Source organism: Mycteria americana, chromosome 3 (genome assembly GCF_035582795.1).
Source record: "Mycteria americana isolate JAX WOST 10 ecotype Jacksonville Zoo and Gardens chromosome 3, USCA_MyAme_1.0, whole genome shotgun sequence".
In the NCBI taxonomy this organism is placed as follows: Eukaryota; Metazoa; Chordata; class Aves; order Ciconiiformes; family Ciconiidae; genus Mycteria; species Mycteria americana.
The window spans coordinates 63,679,367-63,695,469 of record NC_134367.1 but is presented as its reverse complement, the minus strand read 5'-3'; the positions used below and the strand labels follow the sequence as shown (position 1 = coordinate 63,695,469).

At 43.2% G+C, this 16,103-nt stretch overlaps 1 protein-coding gene and 4 non-coding genes across 7 annotated transcripts; all 5 read right to left on the bottom strand.

Moving 5' to 3' along the window:
- Window positions 1-5,719: 5,719 nt before the first annotated feature.
- LOC142408541 (small nucleolar RNA SNORD100) lies at window positions 5,720-5,804 on the bottom strand. The gene has a single exon (XR_012775339.1). It is a non-coding gene; the product is annotated as a small nucleolar RNA SNORD100 (small nucleolar RNA).
- Window positions 5,805-6,139: 335 nt separating this feature from the next.
- RPS12 (ribosomal protein S12) lies at window positions 6,140-10,296 on the bottom strand. 3 transcript variants are annotated; one of them, XR_012775273.1, is made up of 6 exons: window positions 10,175-10,296; window positions 9,985-10,036; window positions 9,433-9,549; window positions 7,643-7,745; window positions 6,954-7,136; window positions 6,140-6,917 (listed from the first exon to the last, which is right to left on the bottom strand). XR_012775273.1 is itself a non-coding variant. In XM_075498766.1 (6 exons), the coding sequence occupies exons 2-6, from the start codon at window positions 9,996-9,998 to the stop codon at window positions 6,164-6,166; spliced, it is 399 nt and encodes a 132-aa protein (XP_075354881.1). In that variant the 5' UTR covers window positions 9,999-10,036; window positions 10,175-10,289; the 3' UTR covers window positions 6,140-6,163. The 3 variants fall into 3 exon arrangements, 2 of the variants coding, with proteins under 2 accessions (XP_075354881.1, XP_075354882.1); XM_075498766.1 differs by having other exon boundaries at window positions 6,140-6,226; window positions 7,035-7,136; window positions 10,175-10,289; XM_075498767.1 differs by having other exon boundaries at window positions 6,140-6,226; window positions 7,035-7,136; window positions 9,985-10,033; window positions 10,175-10,265.
- Window positions 6,563-6,697, bottom strand: LOC142408539 (small nucleolar RNA SNORA33). The gene has a single exon (XR_012775337.1). It is a non-coding gene; the product is annotated as a small nucleolar RNA SNORA33 (small nucleolar RNA).
- On the bottom strand, window positions 7,203-7,288 carry LOC142408540 (small nucleolar RNA SNORD100). The gene has a single exon (XR_012775338.1). It is a non-coding gene; the product is annotated as a small nucleolar RNA SNORD100 (small nucleolar RNA).
- LOC142408528 (small nucleolar RNA SNORD101) lies at window positions 8,639-8,710 on the bottom strand. Its single transcript, XR_012775326.1, has one exon. It is a non-coding gene; the product is annotated as a small nucleolar RNA SNORD101 (small nucleolar RNA).
- Window positions 10,297-16,103: the final 5,807 nt, after the last annotated feature.

Genomic DNA, 16,103 nt, shown 5'->3' with positions numbered 1-16,103 from the left:
GTGCAATTACTTAACCATCTAAAATTAACTTAACTGCCTAAAACCATTGAGAAAATAATTTGCCGTTTCTTCTGTTTTCCTTCAGACTACATAAATCAAGCCACAACTGTGCTCATCCAACATCCAGTATCCAGTTCAATGGCCTAACACAAAGTTAAAAATCCTACTGAGGCTTCACATCCCAAACACATCATCTCCAAAGGAGAAGACAAGGCTGACAAATGGATGTATGTTCAGAGTTCCTTTACAACACTGGGTGAGAGACCTTTGTGAGGTCTCCAGGAAAGGGAGTATGTTTTAGGGACCATGTCTGCACCAGCTACAGTAACGTGGGCACAAGAGGGGCACTGGCTCGCTGCTGGGATATCCAGGTTCTGTAGTACAAACAAGGAACAAAACCGAACAGGTGGAAACAATTCTGGATCAGGAACATTAGTCAGAAAATACTGGGGTTTATGCTTATCCGTAACAGAAAGTGTTAAGGATACTGTGTGCTTTAATACTAAATATATTTTTTCCTCATGTGGGATTAGTGCTCACCCTCCATAAAATAATTTATGCATTACATAAGACTGGAAGATACACTTTTCTCTTGGCAAAGCAGGCAGAATAAACAACGTTCTCCAAAGGATTGGTCGGAGCCTGCAGAAGTGCTTGTGCAGCATGGTGATTTGCTGCTGACAAGCCCTGATCCCCCAGTGTTTGTGCTACTGCAAAACATACCAGCATATTGCAATGGGAGACCAGACCCCGATGTGAACGAGCTGTCCTGATAAGAAATTACCTTCAAGTGAGCCCTCAGGCTCCCGCTACACATGATGAGCACACATACTTCCTTCTTAACTAGACATAGCACGGCGCAAGCATGGAGCAGCACTGCCATTATCCCAGACTCCTAGGGATTGAAACAGTAAAACTGGCGCTGGCGTGGGAAAGCGTGGAGGGCAGGTATAACCAGCTCCCCACGGGAGCCACAGGCAGGGCCACAACTCCATCAAAGTAGGCGCTGTGCAAATACGTGGTGGTGGTGGTGTTGTCCAGACGCTCAAGCTCTTACAATCTAAGGCAAAATGCACAAGACACAGAAAAGCAGTACTGGCCAGGATGACACACAGGTGGTTCCAAAACAAAATGAGCTTAACTGTTCAAGATATTTTTTTATTTTGAATCTCACATAGGATGTTCTTCCAATACTGTCTAGAAGCCTGTACTTAGCACCTTCACAATGACTTACCAGCATTTCTTCAAAGCACCTTGTTAGCTTTCTACTTCACATGGAAACCTAAGAATTTAGGCCTGGAAAGGACTACTAAACCATACAAAACCAGTAAAACCCAGTATTTTAGTCCAGAAAAAAAAAATTCATTCTGCTGCTTCTGCCAACCAAAAGCCACTAAACATGCTTTGTTGAGCAAACCATTCTGCATTATCCCTGTTTCACAACAAGGAGAACCTGCAAGGGACATTAAATATGATCAGCGACAGAGGAAAAGTCAGGGTCCATCCAGGCATTTTAATTCCCAAGTCTTTAATTCCCAGTCTCATGTTTAACACTGTCTACCCACATCCTTTCAGAGGACAGGGAACAGGTACCTTTAGGGTGATGACTACAGAGGGCTGTAATTTAAAAAGTAATCCAAAGTCTACTCCTCTGAAACCTTATCTGAAATCCTCCAGGACACATCAATACATCTTCTATGGCAAAACAAAAATACTATCCATCAAGAAAGTGTGAAGAAATCTTGTCTCTCTAGTCTACAAAGCAGAGGTCTTGGAGAAGCATATGCCAAGTCCTCTAATATGAAGAAGGACTAGCAGTCACTCGTCTTCCTCAGCCAATTTGAATAAAAAATTAACTTTTACAGAAGATGAAGGTGAACCAGAAAGTCTGGGTGGAATTTAGTTCTCAGGAAATTTTTTAAAATAAATCAAACACTAGGGAGAATCGAACACTAGGGATGGTCTTAAGTATAAAGTGTAGTAAGTATAAAGTAAACTGAGTCTTAATCAGTTCTGCAGTGCTGACCCTGCATAGGTTCTAAGGTCACATCCAGGAAACAAAACACTACAGGAAAAACCCTAACTTGATACCTAAGCATTTTGATCAGAAAATTTAAGTTCTCAACCCCATTCCTTCTGGCAAAATATTTAGGAAGTGTTCTGTTCTGTTGGTTCTGTTCCAATGAAAAAGCCTTGGCATGAAAAGAGCTGTCATTCCCTAGTATTAATATTCATTGCCATGTAAAATGATCAAGTGACTTATTTAAAAAAAATCACAGCCCTGAAATTATAGAGGTATCATTCCATTGTTGCAAAAGAATGGCTGCCTGAAACTTGCTCATGGACTGCAGCTCTCCTTACTTGAACCCCTTTTCCTAAGAGTTAACTGATCATACTTGATAGTGATTAAGAGGAAATGCATAACCCAGCTATTGCTGAAGTAACAATTCCAATATCCCAAGGTATAAATGGAACACAGAAACCATTTTTATAATGAAGATAACATTATTTTTCTCACACTGAAAATAAACAGTTAAAATGTGTTAAATTAAGTAGAATATTCTGTGAAGTTGAGTAGTGGGAACGTGCTGGACTCTTCTTAAATCGCTTGCGGGTTTAAAATAGGTAGAACTCCTTAAGGACCTATTTACATTACAATGAAGACTAGTAACTTGACTAAACATATAAATTCACAATGCGTTAACAATTCTTAAGTCTTACACAACTATAGATTCAGTGTGCATCTTCCCCATACATGGTTTTAAATAACCCACCAAAACTAAAAAACAACTTGTTATAAGGAAATTCACTGCTTCTGTCAGAAGCAAAAAGCAGTATACCAACTCCAAACCCATGAAAACAGACATCTTGCCTACCTTTAGTGCAAATCTGAAATTGGTGCTGTTCTATGGTGCTATTCTAGCCTAAGCAAATGAACGTAGTCTTACTGCAACCTTCTTGTAGGTTGTGAATGCTCACAGAACATCTTTTTCTTTACCCAGCATATCCTATTTCTCTACAATGTTATAGTTGGACAGGAAACCCAGTGACAATACCGCAATGCAGCATATGACTTTGAATGGGCTTTCTCCATAAATATTGAGGGAAGTGCAAAGGGCAACAACTTCAGATATTAAATACAGAACACAAGGTGAACAGCCTTCCACATCCTCTATGGAGGTAAAAAAGTAACAGCCAGACAACTTCTTCAGAATTTTATTGAAGCAAAAGGTTACCAACTTTATGCTTACTCATTCTTTTCAGTGATAGTTCCTTTTCCTTTCACTTCAAGATCATCCTAGAATTACAATTCACCTGGATGCAAACATTTCTTCCTTCTTCCACTGATATCCTTCCTATTTTCTCCCTCCAACAGCAAATTAGAAAATAGTCCCCTCTGAAACTTTAGTATGTGCTGGTATTGGTGCTTCAGCTCACAAGATACCATTAGTAGATTTATGAGAGAGTAAGTTGTATCAGCAGTTTTCCATGTTGAGCTGACCTCAAGCTAAACTGAAAAAAACCACCACACCTAAGATCTATTGTTTGCCATGCTAAAGCAACCAAAATTTTATCAAACAGCCCTAAAACCTTAAGCAGGTTAACTTCACATAATCATATACATCCAGAAAGCAAGTATCTATACATTATTTACTTGCCTAAACTCCCTTTGTAGTCAGTGAACCGTATCTGAACTAGGGACCATGCTCTTCTCCATTCTCCTGGGCCATTTTGAGTTAAAAACAAAATGAAAAGCTGTATTTTAGCCACAAAGCCAAACATCTGGAAAAGCTGTTTGCTTGCACAGGCTTTGCAAAGACCTCCTCAAATTTGAGGATCTAAGTCTATGGATTTCATTTTTTTAAAAATCTTCACCCACTACCCTGGAAGAGCGTATTGGATTGCATGTTTGTTACCCTGTGTCCAGAGATTTAAGGAATTAAGATGACTTTACTACTCCTAGCAGGTAAAGTAAGTGCTTCTGTATACAAGAATCAGATACTCAACATTATTAGCCAAACTCAACTGACAAAGTTTTTCAACAGTTAGTGTCTTTCAACTCCATTTAAAAAGGATTACTCTTACAAATTATTTCTATTCTCAGCATTTAGAAACCTCCAGTAATTTAATGAAATATCCATGTCATGGTTTAGCTTCAGTCAGCAACTAAGCACCACACAGGCACTCACTCACCCTCCTCCCCCCAGTGGGATGGGGGAGAGAACCAGAAGAGCAAAAGTAAGAAAACTCGTGGGCTGAGATAAGAACAGTTTAATAATTGGGAAAAAATTATATATAAATTGTAATGAAAAGGAAAACATCAAGAGAGGAACAAAACCCACAGGGGAAAAAAACAAAGTGATGCAACTGCTCACCACCCATGGACTGACACCCAGCAAGTCCCTGAACAGCAATCACTGCCCCCCCCAGCCAACTCCCCCCAGTTTCTATGCTGAGCATGACACCGTATGGTATGGAATTGCCCTTTGGCCAGTGTGGGTCAGCTGTCCCAGCTGTGCCCCCTCCCAGCTTCTTGTGCACCTGGCAGAGCATCAGAAACTGAAAAGTTCTTGATGAGTATAAGCACTGCTTACCAACAACTGAAACAGTCTGTTATCGCATTATTCTCATACTAAATCCAAAACACAGCACTATACTAGCTACTAGGAAGAAAATTAACACTGTCCCAGCCGAAACCAGAACAATCTGTAACTAAGGCTCTTATCTATAGAAGTGAACTTCTGTAATATCAGCTATATTCAAACAGATCCAAATGAAAAATTGTAACATCTATACATGTTAAGGACTTCTCCCTATCTGTAATACTAGCTTGCCATTAACTAAAACGTTAAAAGCTACTGTTTAACTCATTTACTGAGAAAGTCACAGACAAGACTGAACACACATCAGTTCAGCACAAGGATACATTTCTTGCTTTTAACCAGACTTGGAATAGGTGACTCCATCATCAAGTACACCTGAAAAGGCTGCTACAGGGAACCTCTCACAAATCCAAGTCACCCAGATCTAGCTACTAGAAAGCTGTGAAAGGGCAAAAACCAAGACACTTCAAGAGCTTTAATGAGAGCTGTAAGAAAGTATACCTGAGCCCAGCATCTGGAGATGTCCACCTCTACACTACTTGAATGACTGAGGATATCAAAAAAGGGGTTACAAACTGTAATGAAAATTCAAAATCAAGAGCCTGAGAAGTAAACAGATACACATTCCTGTCTCCTCAGTCTACAGGTACCCAGCCCCACATATTCACATTCATATCCTCCTGATCAGCATAATGGAGCAATTCCTTATGACTCCACTTAGAGCTGCTCCACAGAAAACGTAAGACATATAAAATAACTTGCAGGAGAAAAGTAATCTTGAATTCTATCCCAACCTCACCTTATTGTCAAAAAGCAAAAAAATTTACAAAAAACACAAGTTCTATACATCATCCAACTACTAGGGAAACAAAGACACCAGGCAAGTCAGAGTTCAACACTGCCTTGTTCAAGCAGTGAGATCTCAACTACTTGGCTACCTTGACTACTGAGAACTCCTACAGAATCAGATCTACAAGTACATGACAATACTTCTTATAAGAAGCCAATTCTACCCATAATTTGCTTCAGAACTGAGGGGGAAAGACCCAACAAGACACACCTTGTATCAAGTACATTCCCTGAATAAATCAAGATAGGATTTAAAAAATTCCTGCAACATCTCAGAAGATTTGGGTAACGGTTAAGGCCGTTCTCCTCATTTATTTCAGCAGAGGGAGCCAAATTTTCATCACAGATGCAGCAGTACTTCAGCCTTTCCCTAACAAGTTACTCAGAACCCCTACAGAAGCACAGGCCTAAGCACTGCCAAGCAAAGATAGTAATCAACTGTCAGCATTTTTGCAACTGATAAGCTGTGCAAAGTTCCAGAAGTTAGTAACCTCTGGTGTAGCAGGAAACAGAAGCACCCTAGAATAGGAATGGCAGGGATTACAATTATCTTTTTAGCAAGCTGACAGAGTTAACATACTAAAACTACACCAAGACCTACACAGTCCTTTCATCTTCTGATGTTATCCTTTGCAACTCAAAGAACTATTCCACGGAGACCCACCCATTAATCACACACACACTGGTCAGGTTCAAAATTTATTTTCCTTTCATTTCTTGCACTTGAAGTACTCTTCGATGACATCTTTGGCCTGAGATTCCTTGCCATAGTCCTGTAACACAAGATAATCCATTAATAACATACAGACCCGTTCAAGATTTTCCAACCTATTTTTAAAAGGACAACTGAGAGTGACATGTTTTCTCAAGGCATTCCCAAATATTACCAAAATTCCGTACAAGTAACCTCAAGCAGTCTGCGAGCTGCTTTCCCTTTGTTCTAATAAATGACTACTCTAATAAAGGACTGTTGCATTTCATTCAAGTGTAACACCCATTGGCATGGATTCAAACAAATTCTTCATTTCTGCTTAAAGAAAGCCAAGTAAAGTATGTGACAGTCACAAAAGTATGAAAACACATGCAGAAGGCATTAGTCTTTATTGTGAAGATGTAGCCATCTCTTGGGACCTCAAAGACAACAAAGTCATCAAGGCTCGTACTGTGGCTTTACTTTACCAGCTGTATTTTAAAATATGCTCTGCAAAACATTTTCAAGTTGAGCAGACACATTTAACTGGCATTTTCAACAAAACTTCATCTCTTCTAGTTAAAAGGCCTTTCCTTTAATGCTTACTGGCAAGTGGGCATAGATACTTTAAGGACACAACCATTAACTCACAAAATTAATATAAGTATTTTAAATAAACATGAAAGGGAATATAGGTCAGGGAAGCAGTTTACTTTCACTATCAACAATGGAAAGCAACTGTTTTAAAAAAATAATCTAAGAAATCTAATAATCTAATAATCTAAAAAATAATCTAATAATCTATTTACTAGTCCCTTATCTAAAGCATCCTTATCTTTACTGCTTATTTTTAGAAGTCAAGAAATAAGCTAGAATTAACATCATCTTACTTTGACAACCACACAACTGCAGCCCACTACTTTGCGAGGTTTTCCTTCTCTGTCAATCTTGCAGAGGCCTACCCATTCACCCAGTTTCTTGTTGTCATCAACCTGTGTAAAACATGGCATCACATTAGAACTAGTCACTTCTAACATAACTGGGTTCACCAAAAAGCTGCTGTACTCTCAGAAGTATTGGGTAACGGATGGCTCTTTCCTCACAAGTATCAGTAGAGGGAGCCAAAGTATCATCATTGTACAGCTCGTAAGTATTTTAATTTGAAGAAAAAGTCACATTAAGACTCCTCCCATGCTCCACGACCACTTGCAGCACTAATTCTATTTCTTATTATACAAGACACAAAAATTCATTTCAACTTTGTAAAATACCTGATACGCATCCTTTGCCATTTACATCCAGCTTTTGTACTGCTTATATGACAATCACATAGAACTAAACCAATCTCTACTGCCAAGAGAAATTTTGCTTAGATAAGCCATATACAGAATTACAGCATAGTCTTTCAAAGGTTCAGCTCTCTATATGCTGAAACAAGCAGCTTATATTGCAAGCAGGGTAACTGTTCCAAACTTGTGTCTGAAGTTCTGACACTCACCTTTATTAAGTTGATCTGATGTTCTGCACAAAGTGCTTCAACTAACTTTACATACGTGGGTTCATCACAATTTGAAGCCAGAACACAAAGATGGGCTTGGCGTCTAAAAAAAATGAAAACTGACAAATGTAACTTCAGACACTGCTTAAGCTTTCTTTAATAATCAAAGCTGCGAAGACCAAAATTCAGCACATGCATTTCTAGACGACCACTTCCTAAGTTTAATTTTTGGTTTGAGACACCATACACTTTTGAGATACTAAATATACTTCTGATATGATCTACTATTTTTTATGTTTTTCATATACATAATAGGCTACTCATACATTGTTAGCTTTATCATCAGATTCTATTCCAGTTTTGGAAGCTTCTAAAAATCCCACTAAATAAATTCTCAGCCATTGGAAAAAGGTGTAATGACTGGATAAACACCAGGTCCCATAAAGAACTGGTGTCATTGTTAGACAGCAACCAAGTTACAAGCTGCTTTTTCTTGTTTACTTCAGATTACAATAATTTAATATTATAGTTGTAATTATTAAAAGCTTGAATTCCCATGTCAAGTTGTTATAAGCTCTTCAGAACAATCTTTTCTACTTACGTTCACGGAAGCTGTTATGACAGGGCCCCAATTCTAATTAGGCTCTTTGTATACTGTGGTACAATGTTAAGAATACCAAAGGGATACCTGACAACAGAGAGAGCTGTGTAGGTCTTCTATGCTTAACCTAGTGTAATCTGACCATTGCAAACAAAGTCATTTTTCTCTATGGCCTTCTTCATCATGAGTTTCACCAGAATGTTTCAGAAACATTTCCAACCAAGAACCATCACACACAAATGTATATAAGCCTTGTACATACATCATCCTCTTAATGCACAGACTATGAAGCTGTAGCTGAACTCAAAAGAACTCGTACAAACTAGTTGTCGGTCACCTAAGTTGTATTTCTCTTTCATTATTTGGTACCTTGTCTTAGAGCTTTTAGCATACAGGTTTGTCAGACTGCTGTTCTCACTCATAAGAGTGAAGGGGTATCCGACAAATTGTTAAGTCATCACTCAAACACTGTAGCATTACACTTAAGCACCGTCCATTCTTAAAAGCACATGCCTATATGTAGACACACACACAGGTGTGTGTGTATGTGTATATACACACATATATATAGTACCTCACCCTACCAAGAAACCATAAGTAATTACCATGGTTGGCACATATATGACAAGTTTAATATTGTTTTGATACTGTACCAAAGCAATTATTTACAGCTGCCACACAAAAAAAAGAAGCTAACAAATAAATAAAGGCAAGCTATGAATTTCAGTTTTTCCTCATAAAAACTAGACCAACTCTTCCAGGTTAACTCTGACATACATATTAACCCTCCCAATTAAAATTCTTCGAAAGTTTTGAGAAGAGTTTATCTTTTCTTAAAACCCAAGGTTCTTGAGCCCCAGATTTCCATAGCTACATACTGCAAGCACCATTCCATTTTCTTCACAAAACCAACCCACATGAAAACTCGATGGCACTGGGGCCACAAAAAGACAGAACCGAATACCCTAAGAGCTAGTATTCTTGAGTCACTGAGTTCAGCATCTGTATTTTAGGATCACAATTAAAGACCCCAAAACAGAGACAGCAAAAGACAAAACTCCTTTGCAGAAAAACATGATCTTGCAAAAGCTTTTCAACTAAACATCTGGACAAAGTGAGCACTGTATGTCTTCAACATACCTCACCCAGTTTTGCTATTCACCATAGACAAACCGGGAACACCACTTACTTGTCCAAGGCTTTGGCTGCTTCACGAATACCACGAGCTAGGCCATCATGGATAAGTGCGGTCTTCAGCACTTCTTGCAGGGCGGTGTTAACATCCATTACACCTCCAGCAGTAATGCTAAAGAGAAGACAGATATTATTGCTCTGACGGTGCCAACGTCCTACAACCGTGAGCGAAAGCTTCCGCTCACCTGCAAGCATCCAATCATTAAGAAAACACAGAAGGCGGGCAAGCTAAGGAACCGAGCCAAAGGAGTAATGGAAAGAAGAAACTAAGAGCGATGAAACCCTCCTGGCGAGGCAGCCAGCTGCGCGCTCTTCACGCTGCCTGAGGCAGCGGGGGCAGCCATGCACACAGCACCCTGTCAGCCAGGCCCCACGCCCAGCACCCAGCCTCCGCCTGCAGGAAGCACGCGGCAGCTCCACGGCGGGGCCCGCGCAGGCCGCGAGCGGCCGGAGCTGCAAGGCCCAACGTGGAGCGGCGCGAAACGGCGCGGTCAGGCGAGACGCGGCCCCTCCGCCCGCCGCCCCCAACGGCCCCGGCCCCGCTCACCCTTCCTCGGCCATGGCGCTCTCGGTGGGTGCTGCTCCCGCCCGGGTTCCTGCTGCAAATACAGACACAGGCCGCCCCGGTGAGTCGCGCCGGCCGCCCCGGGGCCCCCGCCCGGCCCGCTCCCGCCGCGATGCCCCGCCGGCCGCGGGGATTCAGCCCGGCAGGCCCCGGCGCCATCACGGCTACTCACCCCGGCAGCGCCGCCAGCCGCAAGCGAAAGAGAAGGCGGGGCCTTCCGCCGCACGCTCTTATAGCACGCGAGGACCCCAGCCCGCGCGGGCGCGGAGGCTGTCCGCGGCGCTGCCTGACCGCCGCCCGCCGAGCCACCGCTCCCGCGTAGCCACGCAGGCCGCGGCGGCGGGGATGCGGGGCCTCCCTCCTTCCCTCCCTCCCTCCCTCCCTCGGTGCCGGAGCAGGCCCGGCCCGGCAGACAGGCAGCGCGGCCTCCTGGGGGGGAAGCCAACTGCAGCAGCCGGCTAGGGGGCACCCGGGGCTAGGGGGTACCCGGGGGTGGGTCCCATCATCTTCCCTAGGGCAGTAAGCACACCTGTGATTACTGGTGCTGCTGAAGTGGTCTGGCTTCAAATGGCACCGTTCCTCAACGCCTGGCAGCCTGGAGGAAGATGGGGAACAACCCCTGCTTAAATCTCCGCTGTCTTTCAGCGGGGGTTACAAGGCGTAGCTCTAACTCCCAAATCCAAAAAGTGGGACTGCACATGGCCCTCACATGCTCCCACAGGTTACGTGTACGTGTGCATGGGCAGCACAAGTGATTCAGCTGATCTGTGCACGGGCAGCATGGCCACCACATTTCAAACATATTACTTGCTCAGGTGCTGTCGGTCTGATGTGGGACTTTGTCCATGGGTCTGTTTCAGACTTGACAATTTGACCGTTGGGTGGTCTACACGTTGACATCTTTGTAAAAAATACGTAGTGACAAAATAGAACAAAAATAAGTAATAATAATCATACTAGTAATTAACTATTATACTAATATAGTAACTAATTATACTAATATATTAGTATATTATTGGTATATTATATTAGTCAATTATTATACTAATAATAGAACAAAAATAAGTAATATTGATAGCCATGGTTTGTGGCTGATGCGATCAAGCACATTTGTCACCAACGTTGTCCGTCACCTTTTCTACAATATGTCCGTCTTTGATCTTCCTGGTACCGTCAAGCGGCAGGCTGTAGGCTAAATCCAGGCAGCGAGGAGACGCCGTCCACACAGGGACCTGCCGGGGCTGACGAGGGCAGGGGAGGACCGAGAGGGAAGGCGGGAACCGCTCAGGTCAGCGCTGCCCGGCGGGCCCCCAGCTCAGGCAGCACAACCTTTCCGAGTCTGCGGCGGGGAAAGGCCTGGCTGGGGGGCTGCGGCTGCAGCACTCCCAGGCTCCAGCTGTCTCTCTCCCTGCTAACGTCAGCTCCCCGGCAGCCAGATACATACCCCCTATACTACAGAGATCTAGAGGGGGCAGAAGCTAACCAGAGCCCTCTGAAAAACAGCCAAGGAGACAGAAGTGTAATGTGGGGGCACTCCTCTCCCTGCACTCTGAGCTACCAAGGGCAAACCCAGCAGGAAGAACGCTGCCCGTTACTCACGCTGACAGCCTCCAAGGTGCATATGGCCACCTCCAACTACTGCCATATATTGCTTGAAACTCTGAATGCAACCCCACTTGCAATACCCCAGTGGGTTGCAACCACTGCAACCCCAAGACAGGTATTCTCATTTAGCAGCTCCTGTGGGACATTTGGCCATGACTTCTACACTCCTTCCTCCACAAGAAGTGGTAACATATAATTTCCTTCATACTGCTCAGACCCCTTTCCGGGTCTGTGCTTTCTGCACGCAAACACACACAAATTACAATGCCCACCTTCTTTCCCTCTCCCAGGGAGAATGTTCTTCCCTATATCCATCTATCACTTAATCTTCTTGTGCCCCTTAAAAAGCCCCAAAGACACCTAATCTATAGAGGAGTTTTTGTGCTGAGTGGAACAATAAATCATTACCTCCCTCAAGATCATCAAAGGATAACAAGAAGTCCGTAGCCAGCCATGACACATCAGTATTGCTGGATAAGTGCAATACATATTCTGTCCAGGAGATGGAAGTATGCACATCTGAAAGAGTTGTATTACAGCAGTGATAATCACAGTCAAATTATACTCTAATATTCTAGAAGTAGAATATGCAAAAATAGTTTTCCTAGCACAGTTGCAAGAAAACAAAGCTGCGCTAAGATAAAAGTTATGTATGTGTAGAGGGGAGGTCTGCATTGGTGCTAAACTCTGTGTTGAAATGTTGGTCTAGCATAGTAGGTGTACGTATTTGTGTGTAGTAATTAATGGAAGAGTGTGATCCTCTTTGAAAGTCCACTCCACTGCACAGTGTGTTAACGTGAGGTCAGCGTTCACGCGGGCGCTCTGCACGCTGTTGGCACTACTCCACCTGCTCCACCTTTCTGTCCAGATTCCTACAAGGAGTAGCTAGTTTCTTAACCTCTTGTCGCGGATGGAGTGAAAGTGCACTTCACTCGCAAGAGAGAAGTAAAAACATAGTTTATTGATACAGAATAGAGAGTTAACAAAGTTCAATGCGACAGTGGTTTAACAAGATTCGATGGCGAGGTACCCTTGATTATTTACTGCACAGAGGACAGGGTCAGACAAAACTGTCAGGGAGACCCTCCCGTTGAGTCATGAGGTTCGGAAAAGGATCCCCTTGCTTTCTAAACTCCTTCTCACAGAGGAGTCTAGGTGCAGCTGGATCCAGTCCTAGTCCCAGACTTGGTCAACGGTTTATGTCTAAAGGATTATATATGTGCAATCAATCCTTTATAGCACTTAGCTAAGATTTCAAAGTTTAGCATGCCATCAGTCACTTACCGAGGATCTGTTGTGGCAAGGAATCTCTCAACCTCGAGGAGTAACCTTGAGAGGCGTCCCTGCTCAAGGGGAGATCCTGGTGTGCAGCCCGCTGCTGTGCAGGAGAGCTCAAAGGGCTCTTGGGCTGCTCACTATTTATGGGGGTAAGATGATTGACTTATGGTCATATTTGCATATCAGCAAGAGGTTTAGATCCCTGCTTCAGGCAGCCCTTGGCTACTTTGTTGCTATTCGTCCTCAAGGTCCAGCATAAGGTGGATGCAGCTATCAGGATGACTCCCACTGGTGGTTACTGCTTGTGCAGGGAGCAGGGGGGAAGCACACCGCCACACCTCTGTATTTTCTCTTGGAATTATGAAGTCCATTTAGCACCCTGCAGTTTAAATGCTGGCATACAGCCGCAGAGCATGACACGTTTAAGCCAAGGATTGCAGTCCTGCGCTAAGAGAGCACTTCCAGCGCACACGAAGGTGGGTGAGCAGGGTAACAAGCAGAGGAGCTGCCAGGTGCAGTGCAAGAGCCCGCCTGGGCTCTGGAGGGCTGAGGTCTGGGCTCTGGAGGGCTGAGGTCTGCGCGCTGGAGGGCTGAGGTCTGGGCTCTGGAGGGCTGAGGTCTGGGCTCTGGAGGGCTGAGGTCTGGGCGCTGGGGCTGAGGTGGTGTCAGTGCAAACGCTGCCCTGGTGTTTCACTGGGCAGCCAGCCCCAGCAGAGGAACTCGCTCCTCTCAAGATTTGCTTACAGTATAAACGACATAACATGCCGTCTATAAATGTGGATTTGGGGAGAGGAAGAGTAACCACAAGCTGCTGTCACATGACATTCAAGAATCTGGGTTCTCACCAGCCAGCTGTTCTGGGCGATCCATTCGGACTATCTTCCTGCAAATATTTAAAAATCCTTTGGTTATAGCTACTAACCTTTGTGCTCTCCATTCGATTCCTTGACTCCCCCTGACTGTCGCCCCTTTCCAGGGTGGCAGCCTACCTCTTTTTTCCCTCTATGATCAAACTGGGAACTGAACTTGGGGGCTTTTTCAGAAGAGCGGTACTGCAGTGAGGATATAATGGTTCACTCTGTCTCAGCTATCCTCTTCCTGCTCCTTTTTGCTTTCTCTATTTCTCTCCTTGTCTCTTGCTGTGAACCTTTACCTTCACCCCGTGCTCACCCTGGCAACCATGACCCATCTTTTCTTCAAAATGCCAAACTCCAGTGATAGCTTAAGTGACATGTTGTAAACCGCGGAGCCTCGGGAACTGAGTATGAGTAGTTCAGACAGCGGCACAGTATGGCGAGCCAGCCAGGTAGGCAGGCGAAAGTGTTAGGTATTACAAACTCCCAAGAGAGGTCCACGACACTGCTAAACTCTGAACAATCAGTTCTGAATTTCAGTTCTGAACAGTCCTTGCAAAACTGATTTCCCTCTGACATCTGTTTCTAGAAATACAAAGCACAGGCATGTGCTATGATTAAATTTCCAGTGTCACAAGACAGAATTATCTCACTTTCCTTCCAAAACAGACATGATTTCTCCAGTCTTGTGGAACATCGAGTTGGAAGCCTTCTTGCAAATAACACCAGAGTACATTTCACCCTACTCTTCCTAAACAATTATCTTATTCATTTCTTGGTCACACAGTCCAAAACAAAGGTTCTGCATCATAAAGATGGGAGGCCAGGCTATTTTTACTGATTTTCTTGCTCTATATCCACAGAAGTCCTGCTCACCAGCCCAGAGGGGAGAGATGTGTATTTCCAAGCGCCTCCAGGTAATGGTTCAGAACAGCCAACCACGTGCTGCTACTCAGGAGCGCAAGAGACGTCTGCGTCGAGTTTCAAGCGCCCGGAGAAATTATGGTGAGGCCATTCTGGGGTCTCAGAAGGAGGACAAGCTATGGCGTTTCAATACCGACTTGAAAAGAAGAAAGACCTTGATGTCACGATAACTGAACAAAACAGTTTGCTGGTTTTCGTTGCCTTCCACAGATTCTGCATTAAACTCACAAAGAATGTGGTTATCATGTGGTTACATTAGAGCCATTTTAAACTCTTTTCAAATACCTGCGTGCAGCCACTATGACTTCTGGCAAAAGAAATAGTAATATGATGCAAATAAGCACTGGCTAAGTGATTTCTGGATTGTGATGCAAAAGTATTTCTAAGATCTCTAGAAATATACAGAACAATAATAAGGGATATGTATTCCCATATGTGCTGAGCATTTCAGAATGTCCTGGACGTCCACAAAGGAAGCTGTTCTTAAAGCAATTGTTCTTAATATGTTTTTATCTTGTGGACATAAGCAACGGATGTAGGCTCTATTTGTAGTATTTATAGAGGGCTAGCGCTCCAAGGCTTGAATTCTACATATGATTTGGGATCTGAAAGGAAAGATACCTTTTTTTTAAAGTTGCTGCAGACATGACATAAGCAAGAAAGGCTTTTAAAAGGCTTTTAAAAAAAAGATTTTTGTTAGACTTGAAAAACTACCATGACAGGCTGGTAACAAGTCCCGGTTCAAAGGTTAACAGATATTTATAGCTTATGAAGAATATATCAAGAATTAACAAACATGTCCTATCAACCAGTTTCTTCTGGCAATAATGAGCAGTGCATAAGTAAACTCTATGCACGCATAGGGAGTTCATAGCCCCGTTTCATTATTGGAGCCATAGCTCATGCTGATCACGGTGCATCACTGCTACTTCCCACACTTCAGCCTTCTACTGCACGCATTGACTTTGTGGAAATCTGACTCCATAGGCTTTACTGGATTACTCATTACTTACGTGTAATTATTAATGAGAGGAGGACTGGGTTTTGAAAGTAGTTGGAATCTGTTGAGTGAGAGTCTAGACTGAAAAGAGCAAGTAGTTGGAGTGAAAACTTTCACCTCCTGAACATAATTGACTGTCTCTCTCTAGCCACAAAATGAAAGCATTATTCTCTCTCCATGATTTTAATCTCCCTCTACAAGTTTCTCTTATTTGCTCGATTTGTGTGCCATGCTTTGCATACGTTGTTCTTTCTATCCTTTTGCCGAACTCAGGATGACTTGCAAGTGCTCTTCCTCTTTTTTGGGGGGGTAAGGCTGTTCAAGGGGCAGTATCTACGAAAAGGATTTACATTTCTGTGTTTTTCTGGAGGCAGACAGGAAAAGATCAAGGTAGTTCTTAGGGATTTTTTAACTTCACAGCCATAATATATGCCACGCAC

Excerpts from the sequence above, each read along its gene's own strand:
- RPS12 (XM_075498766.1), bottom strand. Across the intron at positions 7,137-7,642 it reads ATCAGATCAACTTAATAAAG|GTTGATGACAACAAGAAACT; the intron begins GTGAGTGTCAGA and ends TGTTTTACACAG. Across the intron at positions 6,227-7,034 it reads GCAGTTGTGTGGTTGTCAAA|GACTATGGCAAGGAATCTCA; the intron begins GTAAGATGATGT and ends CTTGTGTTACAG.